This window comes from Oncorhynchus clarkii, chromosome 30 (assembly GCF_045791955.1).
Source record: "Oncorhynchus clarkii lewisi isolate Uvic-CL-2024 chromosome 30, UVic_Ocla_1.0, whole genome shotgun sequence".
Lineage (NCBI taxonomy): Eukaryota > Metazoa > Chordata > Actinopteri > Salmoniformes > Salmonidae > Oncorhynchus > Oncorhynchus clarkii.
This window is the reverse complement of record NC_092176.1, coordinates 19,799,981-19,818,502: the sequence shown is the minus strand read 5'-3', so window position 1 is coordinate 19,818,502 and position 18,522 is coordinate 19,799,981. Positions and strand designations below refer to the sequence as shown.

Sequence of the window (18,522 nt, the reverse complement as noted above, 5' to 3'; positions counted from 1 at the left end):
CTATAACAAAATAGTATCAATAAAATATATTTTTCCAGACGAGATATTTCACATTAGTTGCACAAAAACAGCCATGCCCCACTTTCGCAACTCCAAAGATATCTTTCGCTTTGATAACCTGCAGTAAAAATTATTAAAATGGTTTAACTATAGCCTACTGTTACTGTTGATGTTATATGATTTCATGCTATTTTTCGAGTATCTGAAAGCTCTTAAAATGTAAGCGCATGGTGGATACGTAACCTACTCACTGGGCATAGGGCCTATAACGTTACAACGTTTCAATATTTATAAACTGCTTAAATTGGTTACTTACCTTGTCGGTTTATATGAAGGATTTTCAATCTCTTTTAAAATTATTTTGTTGAATATACTCTCTGTACACGGGTTTCAATGTGCTGCCAGGAATACAAGGTGATGTCCGTTGCCACAAGTCCTAATGGCAAAGGAGGGGCCAGCAACAATTACATTGATTACAAGAGTCCTGAGACCCATGGGGTTTTCCTAATGGAAAATTAAGCCACGTCCTACACCCGCTTCTCCGAAGCGAGACCTTGCCAAATAGACAATAATAGGCTCTGAAATCCTCTGGTGCTTGCAAGAACCGCTCATTTAATTTCCCACTCTTTATAAAACATTGTATTATTACATGTGTAATTGTTAGCATTTAATATACCAAAAGGAATGCAATGTCACATTAATATATCTTCATGAGATGTGATATAGTGAGTTCCTCACTGTTGGTTCACTAAAATCTCCGACTGCTGTCAATACCCGTCCCCCACTGAGTACAAGACCCAGCTGTCCACAGCGCAGGGCACGGACAAGCCATCGATCAAACCGGAGATCAAACCAAACTCCAACGCGCGTATCCTCTACCGGAACATGGAGCAAATAGCCTCCTAATTCAATCAGCGTCCAGCGCTGTCAAATCAGGGGCCCTTGGGGTAAGATCTCCAGACAGCAGAGGGCCATTATCGGCTGATAGGTAGGCCTGTTACTGGGCTAATTGCTTCTCGAGATAGCAGGACTGCTGACGGCTGACTGGGCTCTCAACCTTTCCTCTCCACGCCACTCCTCCCTGCCTGCATCCTTTGGTACCATCTTTATTTTCTTCTACAGGATAAACAACTCATTAAGTAACAATGCATGTGGCCTAATTCACTGTTATCAAGGCTTTTAGAGCCTACATGTGGAAGGTGGAATAGGGAGTGTAATGGAGGTGCAGTACAACTTTACATCAGACTTTTTAGTTTTGTTTTCTAAACCAGAAAAACATTTAGCCACATTGTAGAGTATAAGGCCAAATGTTAAAATGGACAGTTTTTTTTAGAGACCTGACATTGACTCTGGTTATAAAAGCAGTAATCAGCAGTCAATTACACATTTTATTTACAGGACTACTTTTCCCACAAATAATGGCAAGCAGAGAGAAAACCCCTATACTGTACAACACAAAATTTAGGTTGAAATCACAAAAATACTACAAGCATCTACCTTTCAGCCTGTGTTAATACAGTATATATATATTTTTTACAATGATCTTAAAACCTTCCATCATGCCACAAGTAAGATGATATCTTCTCAGCTCCATACAATGACCAAAGCAGGTGGCAATGGAGATGTGCATTTAGCAAGCTGTTAGAGTTGCAGGCAAAGGACAGGGAGAATCGAGGAGCTGACTCCTGGTCACCTCACACTGACAGTTGCTGAGATCAATCAGACACACCTGCAGGGCGCTGGAATATGGACATTAAAAAGAAGCGGCAAGGTCTTTTGTTCTGACTGTTTGATGTGTCTGTTGTGCATCTGTTCCCCGAGGGAGCGGGCAGCGGGCTCAGGGGGCCTCCGGGCGGTCCATCAGAGACTTGATCCAGCTGGTACCATTGATGAGCTTGGTAGTGGCAATGATGTACTCTGTGCCACCATCCTCCATCTGAGACAGGAAGCGCAGGGCAGCAACTTCTGCGTAAGTCACCCCTCCCAGAAAGAACACCAGGGTGGTCCTGTTCTCCCCCTGCTGGCCTGTGGGACAGAGTGGGGAGAGAAAACAGTCAAACAGGGTGAAGTTCACAGGGTGCACCACTCTCCAAGGGGGACTCAAGGGGAGTTGGGATATGCACTTTAAAAAAAAATTCACACACACAAATATAAGCACCCACCAAATTATTAATATTATTACTTAGCCGATTGTTTGTTTTGAAGTTAGGTTACTTTAACCTCAAACTGATATTAAACATGTAAACACACAAAGAAAGTAAGAGACAGCGCCTCGAGTCAACCCCCATCCACCCATGTCCCCACCCACACACTATTCTATCAAACAAACTCCGCACTCTTCCTGCTACAACAGGCTCGTCTATTGTCAGTCTTCCATTATCACCTTTCTAGAACAAAGATATGGCAGACATGTAAAAACAAGTCAACTGTCTAATACCCAAACTCACAGTTCTAATTAACACATTGCATGGTGTAAATAAAAGGCATCTCATCAAATTAATTATCCTCTTGTCTATGAGATGTCCAAACTGACCCTGTAGTCAGCAACGCACAGTTATAACGCTTAAGATGAGGATATTCAACTCCCTGGTCTCTGAAAGGTCAACGGTGCCTTTGCCTCTCCTCTTTCCTACACAAATACATGTACACAAACAATCACCCAAACAGACCCACACTTAACGGTAATGTACAGTTTTGTTCACTGTCTACAATAAATCAACTGCTGCTCGAAGACATTTGGCACGGCAGGGACAAAGCCAGCTCTTATCTACAGCCAGCAGATTACCACACAGGTCATCATTCACCCAGCCTTTCAATAGCTCAGCTTGTTGTGCAAGAGAGAAACCTGCTGCCTTGGTCTCCTGCTGTCCTTACGTTTCTTATGGAGACCAGCAGGCAGCTGTTGTCTCTCCTCAAAGTGTGGACCAGGGAGCATCTTCAGAACTTCCTCGATGCTGCGCCAGCCGGGCCTGGCCAACACCTGGGTCAGACGGATGCTGAGAGGAGCATAACCACTGTACACATAGGAGATGTCATTGGGGTTCTGGAGGAAGATGACACATACACAAGCTGGGTATCAGTACAGACAATACTACATACAAATCCCACTCTCACAGTTGGAGAAAAAAAGTATGCACGTGAGTTTTGGTAAGGTTGTTACATTTGGTTAATGCTTTGAGTGTTTTTTCTCAACTTGCTTAACAAAAACAACCCAACTCCATTATTGTGCAAATACAAAGCAATGACCAAATTGTCACCTCAATAATAACAGTGTTATTACACAGTTGTAAGTGTTACCCTCCCCCTCCCAGACTACATGAGATTCATTCACCTGTTCGTTGGCATCCTCCATCCAAAGTTTGAGTGTCTTCCTGATGGTGGGGTAGTTATTCCTGGTGCTTGTCTGGGGCTTCAGAAGACCTGTCTTCTCCAGGTTGTTGAGGGTAAGCATGTGTTCATATCCATAGGTCTAGAGAAAACAGCACAGGTCAATCATGTTGCCACAGTAGCTCTCATCACATCTTCAAATGACCATCACTAGTATTAAAACACTGACTTATTGTAATGTAATCAGCAAAAAATGCACCTGCAGGATCTCTCTCTTGTAGTAGTCCAATATCTTCTGCTTGAGGCCATTGTTGCAGACTGACTGCATACAGACCAGCCGCAAGATTTTGATCAGAGGATCCTTCTGGGCAATACAGTCCTCAATATATGTGTTAACCTGGACAATGGGAACAAGGGGTCAGCAAGCCTAGACATGAGCACACACATACACACAGGGACCAAGCAAAACATTCTGTTTATAGTGAGGGAAGCTTCAAATATTATCAGAGCCAACCTCATCCACACTACAATCTACAAAGCATTGAAAACCTTGTGTACCTTGTCTGTGTCAACTCCAGTCATAAACTCCTGCTCCACTGTCAGGTTATCAAAGAAGGCCTCTGAGGCTGAATCAGAGTGAGAGAGAAAGAGAGAATATCCATTTACCTCTGTCAACAAGTATCAACAGTAGTCTTTCTCTAAACGATATGCCACACATTTGACCAAGTCAACTACATTAAATGTCACCAAGATCAGATTGTATCAGTTTTTTAGGGTGGAGGGCAGGAAGAAAGACAGATTAAGACAGAAGGAAGGGATGAGGAATGGAGAGTTGTTAGTTGGACATGAAAGGAGAAGGAGTAAAGGCTGTTCTTCTCACTGGTGATGTCCTTAATGAGTTCAGCTATGGAGGTGTGATTGGCCAGCGAGCTCCGTGCTGCCTGCATGTGGGGCAGCTGGGACACAAACTGCTTTATCTCGCCAACTGTTTTGGCATTATGTCGCTCCTGCGAGACAAAAATCAACAAACTAACATTAACACTGGAAAAAAAGAGACTGTGTAGTGTTATGTACAGATGTGAAATGTGAGAGCCGGTTGAGGGATTACTAAAATCCCCTAGGAAATTACAAAAAATCTACTTCTCAATTACACATTAAACAGACACTAAACTCAATGTAAATATGTGGAAATGATTTCAGATTAAACATACAGTATGGAATGCTGCCATGTAGGCATAACAGTAGTAAGAAATGGTTTGTTGCCTAGAGAACAGCGGATGCTCTCACTGATATGCTCATTCATCAAACTAGAGAAAATGAACTTTGATTGGGAACAGGTCTGGGCAATACAGAAATTTAAAAATACATAAACTGAAACACCCACAGGTGTGGGACTTCAGTCTAATTATCACATGCAAAGCATCCAGTGACAGTTATGATGCCAAAAGTGTATGTCTGTAGGGAAAGAATAACAAATCATCAGTGGGAGATTACACATGAACTAAACACAGTTGCTTTGATCTGCCACTCCTTTATCGTAAAAAGTGTGTTTAATGTCTTGATCGATAATACTAATTGTCAGTTGGCTTTACTTTTTGCCATTGGAAAACCACCTCCTGAAAAGTCTACCTGGCACATAGAAGGTAATCAATAAGAACACAATTGATATGATTGATATGATAAGAGAAAACGGTAGCTAATGTAATTGAGCGGTCTGACATTAGGATTGATCTGAGATTGTAATCCCCAGTTTGTGAAGTGACATTTATAACATTAACAAAGTGATTTGGATCAAATTAGACAGGAGTGGTAACAAGGAGTGTCTGTCTGTGTGCTTGGATGAAGCCAACCTCAAAGGCAGCAGAGATGATCTTGGCCTTCTTGCTCAGTGCAGCCCCTATGGCGTTGAAGTTTTTGTCCCGTATCTCAGCATACAGCTCCTCCGCTGAGTTGAGTTGCATCTTCTTGGGCTCCGTGGGCAGGTCTTTACCCACCTCACCCTGCTTCTTTTGGGCAGCAAACTTCTCCGGAGGCAACTTCGCATAACCTGTTTGCAGACGCATGCGCACAGAATAGATAAACAAGCACACAAAGGTCCAAAACCCCATACACAAATCAACAGAGATCCCTCAAGATGTCTTTACGTCAATCAATGTGATTAAATATGTCTGTATTTAGCTTGCATTGTGTTTTCGTGCATTAACAGAGGCCCATCCTCACCGTTGGTGATTCCATAAACTTCGTCAATGAGGCCCTCATAGGTGAGTTGTGTGGCCAGAGGGGTAAGCAGGTCTATGTTACGGTCCAGCAGCAGCAGTGAGTCAAACACAGGCAGGATCTGAGTCTGACTGCCAGCAAACTCCCTCTTCATCCTAAGCATCATATTAGCTACATGCTGCACATGGAGAAGAAATCAGGGTTTAATTTCTAACACAATTAAAGCATTAATTTACACTCTTCATAATCAGATTACTTTTATGAGTAACAGAGTAAAGTAGCATGTTACTTTTTCAAATTGGGTAATATTATTACAGTTACTTTGTCAAACAACACGTGCGCTACTTTCAGAATCATATCTCTACCGGGCACGTGCTTTCATGATCCGATCTCGACTTGTTTCCTCATTTAGTTCTCGAGCAAGTCGAGAAAGGCTGCTTGGAGAAATGTCATCACAGCTGCTGGCCATAGAAACATAGAGGGCACATCTCTGATATTTGCCATCAATTGCTTCTGTGATAGCAAAGCCCATAGTGGGCTTTCCCATATAGTGACAAGTGTATACCCTCTATACATCTCTATGGGTCCATGTATGTGTGGTCTATAACCAGAACCTGTGGCTTAAGAGAAAGATTTTGAATGAAAAGATAGGAAATCTGTACAGATTTGCAAAAAGTGCAAATCAGTCCCAGAACAACAGCAAAGGACCTTGTGAAGATGCTGGAGAAAATAGGTACAAAAGTATCTATATCCACAGTAAAACGAGTCCTATATCGACATAACCTGAAAGGCCGCTCAGCAAGGAAGAAGCCACTCCTCCAAAACCGCCATAAAAAGCCAGACTACGGTTTGCAACTGCAGATGGGGACAAAGATTGTAATTTTTGGAGAAATGTCCTCTGGTATGATGAAACAAAAATAGAACTGTTTGGCCGTAATGATCATCGTTATGTTTGAAGGAAAATGGGGGAGGTTTGCAAGTCTAAGAACACCATCCCAACAGTGAAGCACGGGGGTGGCAGCATCATGTTGTGGGGGTACTTTAGTGCAGGAGGGACTGGTGCACTTCACAAAATAGATGGCATCATGAGGACAGAAAATTATGTGGATATATTGAAGAAACATCTCAAGACATCACTCAGGAAGTCAAAGCTTGGTCACAAATGGGTCTTCCAAATGGACAATGACCCCAAGCATATTTCCAAAGTTGTGGCAAAATGGCTTAAGGACAACAAAGTCAAGGTATTGGAGTGGCCATCACAAAGCCCTAACCTCAACCCTATAGAACATTTGTGGGCAGAACTGAAAAAGCGTGTGCAAGCAAGGAGGCCTACAAACCTGACTCCGTTACACCAGCTCTGTCAGGAGGAATGGGCCAAAATTCACCCAACTTATTGTTGAAGCTTGTGGAAGGCTACCCGAAACGTTTGACCCAAGTTAAACAATTTAAAGTCAATGCTACCAAATACTAATTGAGTGTATGTAAACTTCTGACCCACTGGGAATGTGATGAAAGAAATAAAAGCTGAAATAAATAATTCTCCCTACTATTATTCTGACATTTCACATTCTTTCACACACTTTTACTAGGATTAAATGTCAGGAATTGTGAAAAACTGAGTTTAAATGTATTTGGCTAAGGTGTATATGAACTGTACTGTACATTCAGGCAGCATATTAAACTGGGATAACATTGTAGGTTACATCGGCAAGCACAAACATTTGCCAGGGCATATTATTTATTTATAAATCTGATTAGCTTCCCACATCACCATGTGAAATAATCAACTTCAAAATCACTTTACTATCTTGGTTTAGCTTGGCATTAAATAAGCAGCCTATTTTGCATTGAAAATCAAATATCAGTGACTGTTCAAACAGTAAACCAACAACATTGTAGCCTTAATAGAATCCCTCAAAAATGTTTTTGTTTAGAAGTCATTATTCTAGGATATTTTGAAACGCAAAAACAGATAGCTTGTTTTTCTCCATGACTAAAAGTCATGACATTCTATTTTTAGCTGATATGAGAGTTAATACATTGAAGCAGCATATCAAATTAGGATAATGTTGTAGGTACCGGCAAGTATAAGAATATTTGTCAGGGTATATTTAATTATACATCTGATTATTTCACATGGCGATGTGGGAAGCTAATCAACTTCAAAATCCCTTCAACTTCAAGATTGCGGTCTTAGTTTAGCTTGGCATTAAATAAGTGGTCTATTTTGCATTGATAACCAAATATAATCTCAGTGACTCTTCAAACAATAAACCAATCAACATTGTAGCCTTATTAGAATCCCCCACAAATGTATTTGGTTAAGAAGTAATAACTACCTGATTGACTACCTAAAAACAGCCCCAAGCCCTGTCCTTCATTTTTCTCCATGAGCAGAAATGATGGCATTCTATTTTTAGCTGATATGGGAAGTAATATATTCAAGCAGCATATTAAACTGGGATAATGTAGGTTACACTAGCAGGTATAAGAATACTTGACAGGGCATATTATTTCATTATAAATCAGATTATTTCACATGGTGGAGATATAGGAAGCTAAAAGGCTAGCTTGCTGTCTTTTTAGCTAGCTAGCAAGCTGCTATTGGAGTAGCTTATAGCCAACTGGTAGTCACAAAATGAGGTAATTTATAACAAACCTAAACTTTCATTACATGTAGCTCACAAATACGCAGTTGGTTTTCATTGAAATTAGTTAACTGTGGTGATGAAGTTTCACACGGGAATCGTCTTTGCTTTAATGACAAATGGAAGACAACAAGAAAATCTATGCTATCACACCCTTGTGTATGTTACTGTTAGGGAGTCTAAAAACACATGGACCAGCGAGGGTATCATGTTACAGAAGGTGCGCGTTGCTCTGACTCCACCCATGAGCATGCACACGTGTAGATTATCTTTGGTAGAGTGTCTGGAAACCTTTACTAAGTAGCCTATCTTTGGTAGAGCGCGTGCGGCTCGCCTTGCTCCCTCCGATAGTCAAACAGAGTTTTCATGAAAGTAATGCAAAGTAATATATCACATTACTTTCCACACAAATGAATATTGTAGAGTAACGCTTTACTTTTGTTAAATGTAACGAGTAAAATATAATATATTACTTTCCCAAATAACTAATACCAACACTGGCGCCAATATGGAATTCTAAACCTAATGAAGTCCCAAGTCGTTCCCAATACTCACCCGTGCACACTCCCCTTTCCCAAATATCTGGGGGATGGTCCCATACAGAGCCTGGAGGGTCATAATGCCCTTGGCGGTGTGGTAAAGACTTGTCTGGTCACTTTCTAGATAGCATTCCTAAAAGAGCCAGGGCACACGGGTTATTACCCCATTACAATACAAATGATAGCTTTGTACCTGAGCCTTACTGGGCCTATACATACACTGGGACATGTGTAGTGTCTTTGTGCATGTCCCTGTCCTAACCTACCCTGAAGGCCCCCTCAGACTCCATGGAGAGCAAGTCTCCATCATAAGGGATGAGGTCTAGGATGTACTCATCTATGTTGATGAACGAGCCCAGGACCCCCTGCTCCTTCAGCCGCTGCTCACAGAGCATGCTCCGCCGGGGCACAAACAGGATGTGGAAGTCACGTGGGGAATGCATCTTATCCTCACTGCAAGAAAACACATTGAATACAAGAGATGCACTATAAGGGGGAAAGCAAAACCCATCCACACCCACATGCAATACTGGCTGCAGCATTACTCCAAAAACAAGGACAGTGTTTAACATAGGCATGTGACAAATGTAAAAATGTTCTTAAGGTTTAAATAAATAAATAAAATTACATCAGAAAATGACGCCACGTTGGAACGCTAGGGGGCAATGCAGTTCAATGTACTGCAGTCCTGGCGACCTACCAGCTAGACCACATTCACCTTACCGCTATCCCCCACTTACCCAAATCAAAGATGGCATTAAATTATGATTTATTTTTTTTACAACCAAATCTCTATTTTTGATGTAAAATTTCATGTTTTTGAGAAACTTAGCCCAAACAGAAAATCACTTCCTCATCCTCGTTGTGTAGTATGCGGGCCCGAATAAACATGAACAAAGACTTCAAAAATACCCAAATACGTCTATTAGAAAGAGTGAGATAATGTGATGTTGACCTTTTTCTTCTTGTCCTTCTTTGGGATTGGTTTGGCGGATCACATCCAACACCGCCACCTACTGTACTGGAGTGTGAGGCCAGTTACGGCTTATCTACATTAAATCCTCTTCATTAGTCCTGTTCCTTCAAGAAAGTGAAATAGCGCCCTAGACACCACTTCCCTCCCCCCAATACACCACCCATTCCCCAACCCGGTCTAGCCTCCCTAACCCTTTCACACAATCTATCCCTATCTACAGTACCAGTCAAAACACATCAACATCAACTATTCAGAGGAGACTGCGTGAATCAGGCCTTCATAGTCGAATTGCTGCAAATAAACCACTACTAAAGGACACAAATAAGAAGAAGAGATTTGCTTTGGCCAAGGAACATGAGCAATGGTCATTAGACCGGTGGAAATCTGACCTTTGGTCTGATGAGTCCAAACGGGAGATTTTTGGTTCCAACCGCCATGTCTTTGTGAGACGCAGAGTAGGTGAACGGATGATCTCTGCATGTGTGGTTACCACCGTGAAGTATGGAGGAGGTGGTGTGATGTGTGGGAGTGCTTTGCTGGTTACACTGTCTGTGATTTATTTAGAATTCAAGGCACACTTAACCAGCATGGCTACCACAGCATTCTGCAGTGAAATATACCATCCCATCTGGTTTGTGCTTAGTGGGACTATCATTTGTTTTTCAACTGGACAATGACCTAACACACCTCCAGGCTGTGTAAGGGCTATTTGACCAAGAAGCAGTGATGGAGTGCTGCATCAGATGACCTGGCTTCCACAATCATCCACACTCAACCCAATTGAGATGGTTTGGGTTGAGTTGGACCACAGAGTGAAGGAAAAGCAGCCAACAAGTGCTCAGCATATGTGGGAACTCATTCAAGACTGTTGGAAAAGTATTCCAGGTGACGTTGGTTGAGAGAATGCCAAGAGTGTGCAATGCTGTCATCAAGGCAAATGGTGGCTACTTTGAAGAATCTAAAATCTAAAATATATTTTTATTTGTTTAACACTTTTTTGGTTGCTACATGATTCCATATGTGTTATTTCATAGTTTTGATGTCTTCACTAGTATTCTAAAAAAAAAATAAAAAAAAAAAAAACATAGAATGAGTAGGTGTCCAAACTTTTGATTGGTACTGTATACAACAGTGTTTGTCCATCCAACCCCCAAACACATCCTGCCACTGCCCTCATGAGGTTCAGCACCTTCCTACACTTAATTTCAATATGCCCAATATGTCTCTTCTAAGTAAGCCTCTCACTAAACCACATAACTAAATAATTAAACTCTGACACCCTACTTATATCTGTATATTTGCAGCCTAACATCTTTAACCTTCTTCCTAGAAAACACCATAAAGCAGGACTTGGCCACAGACATCCTAAACCCCCATGTTAAGAGACCAATCTTCCACACCTTCTTGCATCTTCCTCATCACAAATTTTACATTCCCACCTCTGTTCCCCCATCATCAGCATACCAGGCCATGCACTCACTCCCTGTCCCACATCTAAATGCATGCTCTTCAACTGATCACTGCCTGTACCTGCCCGCCCGTCCAGCATCACTACTCTGTACGGCTCCGACTTAGAATATGTGGATAACTACAAAAACCTAGGTGTCTGGTTAGACTGTAAACTCTCCTTCCAGACTCACATTAAGCATCTCCAATCAAAAATTAAATCTAGAATGGGCTTCCTATTTCACAACAAAGCATCCTTCACTCATGCTGCCAAACATACCCTTGTTAAACTGACCATCCTACCGATCCTCGATGATGTCATTTATAAAATAGCCTCCAACACTCTACTCAACAAATTGGATGCAGTCTATCACAGTGCCATCCGTTTTGTCACCAAAGCCCCATATACTACCCACAACTGCGACCTGTACGCCCTCTTTGGCTGGCCCTCGCTTCATACTCGTCGCCAAACCCACTGGCTCCAGGTCATCTACAAGTCTCTGCTAGGTAAAGCCCCGTCTTATCTCAGCTCACTGGTCACCATAGCAGCACCCATTCGTAGCTCGCGCTCCAGCAGGTATATCTCACTGGTCACCCCCAAAGCCAATTCCTGCTTTGGCTGCCTTTTATTCCAGTTCTCTGCTGCCAATGACTGGTACGAACTGCAAAAATCACTGAAGCTGGAGAGTCATATCTCCCTCACTAGCTTTAAGCACCAGCTGTCAGAGCAGCTCACAGATCACTGCACCTGTACATAGCACATCTGTAAACAGCCCATCCAACTACCTCATCCCCATACTGTATTTATTTATTTATTTATCTTGCTGCTTTGCACCCCAGTATCTCTACTTGCACATTCATCTTCTGCACATCTACCATTCCAGTGTTTTGTCATCTATCATCAGGGTGAACAACACCAGACTAACCACACTTCCCTGAGGAGTACCATTGTCCACTTCAAACCACATTGACAATTCTGACCCCAACCTCACCCGTATAACTCGATCGAACAGGAAGTCCATGATCCAGTTATACAGACGTCCCCCAATGCACTCAACTTGATCAACAACCCTTCCCTCCACATGGTATCGTAAGCTTTCTCAATGTCAAAATACACAACACTCATCACCTCTTATTGTCAGGGCCTTAGCTATCTCTGTACTAAATGTCACCAGGGCATCCATGGCAGACCTCCCTCTCCTGAACCTCTACTCTGTGCTACACTCATCAAACCCCTAACTTCCAAGAAATACATCATCCTACTCACCATCATCTTTTCCCATCAACTTACATATGTTGGATGTCAGCACGATAGGCCTATAACTGCCGGGATCTTTACATAGTTTTACGAACGGCAACAACACCGCACGTCTCCACCCAGCAGGTATCACTGCAGTCCTACACATCTTATTAAACAACCCTAACACTGCTTCCAACACACTGTCCGGTGCATGCTGAAACATCACATAACACATCCTATCTTCTCCAGGAGCAGTCCGCCCGCAGCCCTCCAACGCCATTGTCATCCCAAACATAGAAAACTCTGCATCCATAGCTTCTCCTGACTCGCCTTTTTTCTTTAAAACATCTCTATGCTCCTTTAGCTTCCCTCCCTCTTATGCTCATCACACAGGTGCTCACATCTATGAACCACTGCAAATGCAAAACCTATGACATTTGCCTTTTCTTTCCTTGACACAGCTGTGACGTTTCCTTCTACCAACACTGGAATTGCAGCATTTTTACCCTTCCCCATCATATTTTTTGGGGTCACTCTACCAATAGTGGAGCAAAATTCCCGCCATGCCTCCCTTTTCGCTGTCTTAAATTGTTCTTCTGGCCGTCGCACTCTTCCTTTGATTCTCCATGAGATTCCTTCCTGTCAATCCATTCCTTCCGTAGAGCTATATCCGTTTCCTGCACCACCTTTGAGCCCTCATCTGCCCACCATGGCACCACCCTCCGTCTTCCTCCCCTGAACGGTCTCATTTGCAGCTGATATAATTACAGACGTTACTGCCTCATCGCACTCATCCATTGCACTCATCCACAGACCCCTTCATTGATAACTTTTGTCCTGCCCGCTCACACAGGTATTTGAACATCTTCCAGTTAGCTTTCTCAAAGCACCACCTCATGTTATTGCCTCTACTCCGCACACACACACCCATATTGACCTTAAGTCGAACTGGAAAATGATCACTCACTGTGGTTTCTCTCATCACTTACCATTTACACCTCCCTGCCACACATACCAATGTCTAGTCTAAGGATGACTCTGTACTCCTCGCCACATTGATTCTCATTCCCCTTCCATCATTAACACACACTAATCATAAATTCTTCGACTATACTCCCATTGTTATCTTAATGTGTACTTCCCCATATTTCTTTATGGGCATTAAAAATACCACACCATATTACCTTCCTATCCCTACACGTCCTATCAATCCCTTCTACACTTGAAGTCGGGAGTTTACATACTCCTTAGCCAAATACATTTAAAAACTCAGTTTTTCACAATTACTAATATTTAATTATAGTAAAAATTCCCTGTCTTTAGGTCAGTTAGGATCACCACTTTATTTTAAGAATGTGAAATGTCAGAATAATAGTAGAGAGAATTATTTATTTCAGCTTTTATTTCTTTCATCACATTCCCAGTGGGTCAGAAGTTTACATACCAAATACTAATTGAGTGTAGCATTGCCTTTAAATTGTTTAACTTGGGTCAAACATGTCGGGTAGCCTTCCACAATAAGTTGGGTGAATTTTGGCCCATTCCTCCTGACAGAGCTGGTGTAACAGTCAGGTTTGTAGGTATCCTCGCACATGCTTAGGATTGAGGTCAAGGCTTTGTGATGGCCACTCCAATACCTTGAATTTGTTGTCCTTAAGCCATTTTGCCACAACTTTGGAACTATGCTTGGGGTTATTGTCCATTTGGAAGACCCATTTGTGACCAAGCTTTAACTTCCTGAGTGATGTCCTGAGATATTGCTTCAATATATCCACATAATTTTTCCCCCTCATGATGCCATCTATTTTGTGAAGTGCACCAGTCCCTCCTGCAGCAAAGCACCCACACAACATGATGCTGCCACCCCCGTGCTTCACTGTTGGGATGGTGTACTTTGGCTTGCAAGCCTCCCCCATTTTCCTCCAAACATAACGATGGTCATTATGGCCAAACAGTTCAATTTTTTTTCATCAGACCAGAGGACATTTCTCCAGAAAGTACAATCTTTGTCCCCATGTGCAGTTTCAAACCATAGTCTAGCTTTTTTTATGGCGGTTTTGGAGAAGTGGCTTCTTTCCTGCTGAGCAGCCTTTCAGGTTATGTCGATATAGGACTCGTTTTACTGTGGCTATACATACTTTTGTACCTGTTTCCTCCAGCATCTTCACAAGGTCCTTAGCTGTTGTTTTGGGATTGATTTGCACTTTTCGCACCAAAGTACGTTCATCTCTAGGAGACAGAACGCGTCTCCTTCCTTAGCGGTATGAAGGCTGGGTGGTCCCATGGTGTTTATACTTGTGTACTATTGTTTGTACAGATGAACGTGGTACCTTCAGGCGTTTGGAAATTGCTCCCAAGGATGAACCAGACTTGTGGAGGTCTACCATTTTTTTCTGAGATCTTGGCTGATTTCTTTAGATTTTCCCATGATGTCAAGCAAAGAGGCACCGAGTTTGAAGGTAGGCCTTGAAATACATCCACAGGTACACCTCCAATTGACTCAAATGATGTCAATTAGCCTATGACATAATCTTCTGGAATTTTCCAATCTGTATAAAGGCACAGTCAACTCAGTGTATGTAGACTTCTGACCCACTGGAATTGTGATACAGTAAATTATAAGTGAAATAATCTGTCTGTAAACAATTGTTGGAAAAATTACTTGTGTCATCCACAAAGTAGATGTCCTAACCGACTTGCCAAAACTATAGTCTGTTAACAAGAAATTTGTGGAGGGTTTGAAAAACGAGTTTAATGACTCCAACCTAAGTGTATATAAACTTCCGACTTCAACTGTGCTAGCATAAGAGCTTTGCAGGGGTTATAGAAATTAGCTATTACAATTGTTACTTATTTTCCTACATATTTTTATTTACATATCTCCAATACTCTGTATGTCATCCCCTCTTTAACAAACATAGCACAACCCCTCCCTGACACCTCCACTCTATCACACTATACCAAACTGAGTCCCGGATTCACAAACTCCAGTTGAGGTTTGAGCCATGCCTCTTGTATACACACTACATCTGGTACTACCTCCATGTCATCTACAAACGTTTTAAACCCCTGCCCATTAGCGATTAAGCTTCTAGCGGTAAATTGATGGATTGCAAAAACCATACTAAATAGTTTGCTTCTGTAATTCCCAGGAAATCTTTGGCTGCACGTACCACCACGTCTATGCGTGCAGACTTTTTCTTAACCTGATCACTCATATTCATCACAATACACATGAACGCCAAGAAGTCAACCCTGTTAACCACCAACGACCGCATACTGATGGACACATTCTGTAGAGACCCCAGTTTGTGCTACTCCCTCACCTCCCCCTCGGATGCTGACCTGATGACATTCTCAGCTATAATATCCATCAGTTCCAGTCTGGGACGAACAAAGAAGATTATATTTTTCACATCAGCAGCAGGAAGACGCCCCCCTTTGAGGGTGAACATCTTCTCCACCTCATGTTCCTGGAAGATATAAAGAAGACAGATCTGTCAACAACCAGCTTGACATATTGCTATTGCTGTAATGTGCGCCTTTGAAAACACAACGATTCATTGTAGCCATTCTGTCAGACTCGCTTATAAAAAAGTCTACACACTGAAGTACACATTTGAGTCAGTTTTACCTTCAGCAAGGAATATTGTGCTATCAATCCAAAGGGTCCAGTCAGGTATTCATCCCACACAATAGCCTAAGGACAGTCAACAACAATACATTTTAGACACATAAATACTACGAGTTCTAAAGTTTAAACTTAAATCAACTGCATCTATTTAGCTACTATGTGGATGATTATGTACCACAACAACCCAATTATTGTTTATGTGGATGATAGCCTAGAATGCTAGCTAGCGTTGAACAGACATTTCGGATTAAAACAAGATAAAAGGGTTTGTAATTTTCAAACGCTTTAATCCAGGCGTTTTACCTTGCTTCCTGCACATTTGTCCAAAAACTCACGGAGCTCCTTCCGCGCTGCTTCCCTCAAAATGTTTAAATTTACTCTTCCATAGGATAAGTGCGCAGACATTTTTGCTCTGACAGTAGGGAGTGTCAGGTGACTGCCAGCGGGTGTGCATCATGTGACCCAACAGCGAACTTCTTTGAGCTATAATAAATATTCTGTCCAAAAGATGGCGCTATATCTCCACAATGAACACCCCAGTTATCCCGGAACTGTGAAGTCAGATGCCGAGAAAGGCATTTAGAGATGGGAGGTCCATTTAAAATGAATAAATAAATTAAAGACAAAAAATCGAGGACAACGTGTGGCAATAGTATTAACGATATGCCTCTGGCAACACGTTTTGTAGATGACCAGGGCAAGTTTGATGAAGCCTAAAAAACACAGACATAGAATGTGACCTTTTCATGGGGGGCAGAAACTTCATAATGCTACCCCGACCAGGAGGCGGATTGAGCATCCAATCCAATCAAATCCATTCAAATAAGGTTCAATGTTAAAAGTCTAGGCTATTGGAAAGTTTTTACTGAAAGTGTTTTGTCTACTTTCATGCAGCTAGTGTAGCCATTCAATTAAATTGTAAGTTGCAAGAAAAATGTAGAACCAAGAAACCAAGACAAATCTAAAGTAGAACCAGGCAAGAGTCCACTTGAGCATCAATGGAGGCTACTTGGATGCAGGGGTCTTCTTCCCAGAGTACCAAGAGCTTGCCACAGAGGAGAGAGCCCACGCAGGGCGCATTGTGTGGAGATCAGCCCCTAGCGACGGTGTTATAAGGAATTGAAAACGAAGCACCCCTCTTCGCAAAAATATTGCTCGTGACAGGCGTTGCATGCGCAATGAACGGTTTTGCTGTTGATTCCAAGTAGCCTACAGTATAAAATGGGTCCGCGTCATACCCTGACATCTTCCTTCGAGAGAGGGCTGGAATCTCAGGTAGGCTTGCTACGGTTTTCTAACGGTCTGCATCTATTGTGAGCATTAGGCTGTATTTCACGTATTGCACTTCAGTGTGCTTTTATTCAATATTTTTTCCACAACTGCAGTTGCATGAATAAAGGAACATAGTGCACACATATGGGAACTAGCTGATTCTGTCATGAAACATTGATGGAGCGCTCGCTGCGCTTCAGTTTATCTGAATGATCTCAATGAACATTTATTTGAATTCGAAAATTATATAATTATTACATAGACCTATGGTATGCAATATGATGCTATTTCTGTAAAAGGACCCAATGGAACATAGTTTTTATCTACCTTATGAACGTGTTGAAGATGAAACCAAGTAAATAGATAGCATATTGTTTTCAGCTCTAACAAAAGCTTTGAATGAGTGAAATTACTTAAATACCAATAGTATGTATACTGTGCCATACAGCCGACTAAACAGTAAGGTACAAGCTTTACTGACGTCATTTTATGTTTAGCATAAACCAATGCTTCTATAAAACTGATATTAGGCTACAGTCTGTCTGTTGTAAAATACAGCGTCATATGTATGCTGATTAATTGGTATAGGCTCATGATTCTTTGACATACTTGAATTTATTATCCATTTAATTCATGAATAATGTGGTCCATTAATAACCACTGATTATGGCAAAGCTTCATGCAGTCTCCATTACTCCACCAACGTCTCTACACACCCATGTGCCTATGTGCCTCTTTACAATGAGATTGGTGGCAGACTTCAATTCATTCTCTCAGGTCTGGATGATTCCTTGTTGCAGTTGTGATGTGGGACAAGAGCCCTGGTAAGTCATTTGGGAGATGCTGTGGTTGCAGTAAGCTTCCTCTCATCTCATCCCTGGGCGTTGCTGCAGGATTTGAGAGAAACACATCCGTGCTTGATGTGCCTCCACTCCAGACCTGACTCAGGCAGATTGATTCTAAATGATTGCTTCAAGTCTATGACAAGAGTTGGGGGTGGTGGTATTGGGAGTACTATCATCATTTCAGGTTCTCTCGGTATAGTCAGTGTTTCGCCTCGATTATCCCCTAGATTTGATTTGCCTGAATAATGGACCACAGGACCAGTCTATGGTTGGTTTTGGTTTTAACCTCAACATGGCTGTGGTTCAGATACCCCTGGCCCCCCACCCCTGTTCTCAATATGCCCTGAAGAGGAGATTGAGACATCACATACCAAACAT

At 42.0% G+C, this 18,522-nt stretch overlaps 1 protein-coding gene across 2 annotated transcripts; it reads right to left on the bottom strand.

Moving 5' to 3' along the window:
- Positions 1 to 1,375: 1,375 nt before the first annotated feature.
- LOC139389721 (vacuolar protein sorting-associated protein 33A) lies at positions 1,376 to 16,480 on the bottom strand. Of its 2 annotated transcripts, none has more exons than XM_071136628.1 (13): positions 16,331 to 16,480; positions 16,028 to 16,093; positions 15,739 to 15,866; positions 8,998 to 9,184; positions 8,748 to 8,864; positions 5,548 to 5,722; positions 5,178 to 5,374; positions 4,208 to 4,334; positions 3,886 to 3,953; positions 3,587 to 3,724; positions 3,332 to 3,469; positions 2,875 to 3,043; positions 1,376 to 2,025 (listed from the first exon to the last, which is right to left on the bottom strand). In XM_071136628.1, exons 1-13 carry the CDS (start codon positions 16,430 to 16,432, stop codon positions 1,838 to 1,840), a joined length of 1,800 nt encoding a protein of 599 aa, XP_070992729.1. In that variant the 5' UTR covers positions 16,433 to 16,480; the 3' UTR covers positions 1,376 to 1,837. The 2 variants fall into 2 exon arrangements, with proteins under 2 accessions (XP_070992729.1, XP_070992730.1); XM_071136629.1 differs by having other exon boundaries at positions 15,720 to 15,866; positions 16,331 to 16,468.
- Between the last annotated feature and the right edge of the window lie 2,042 nt (positions 16,481 to 18,522).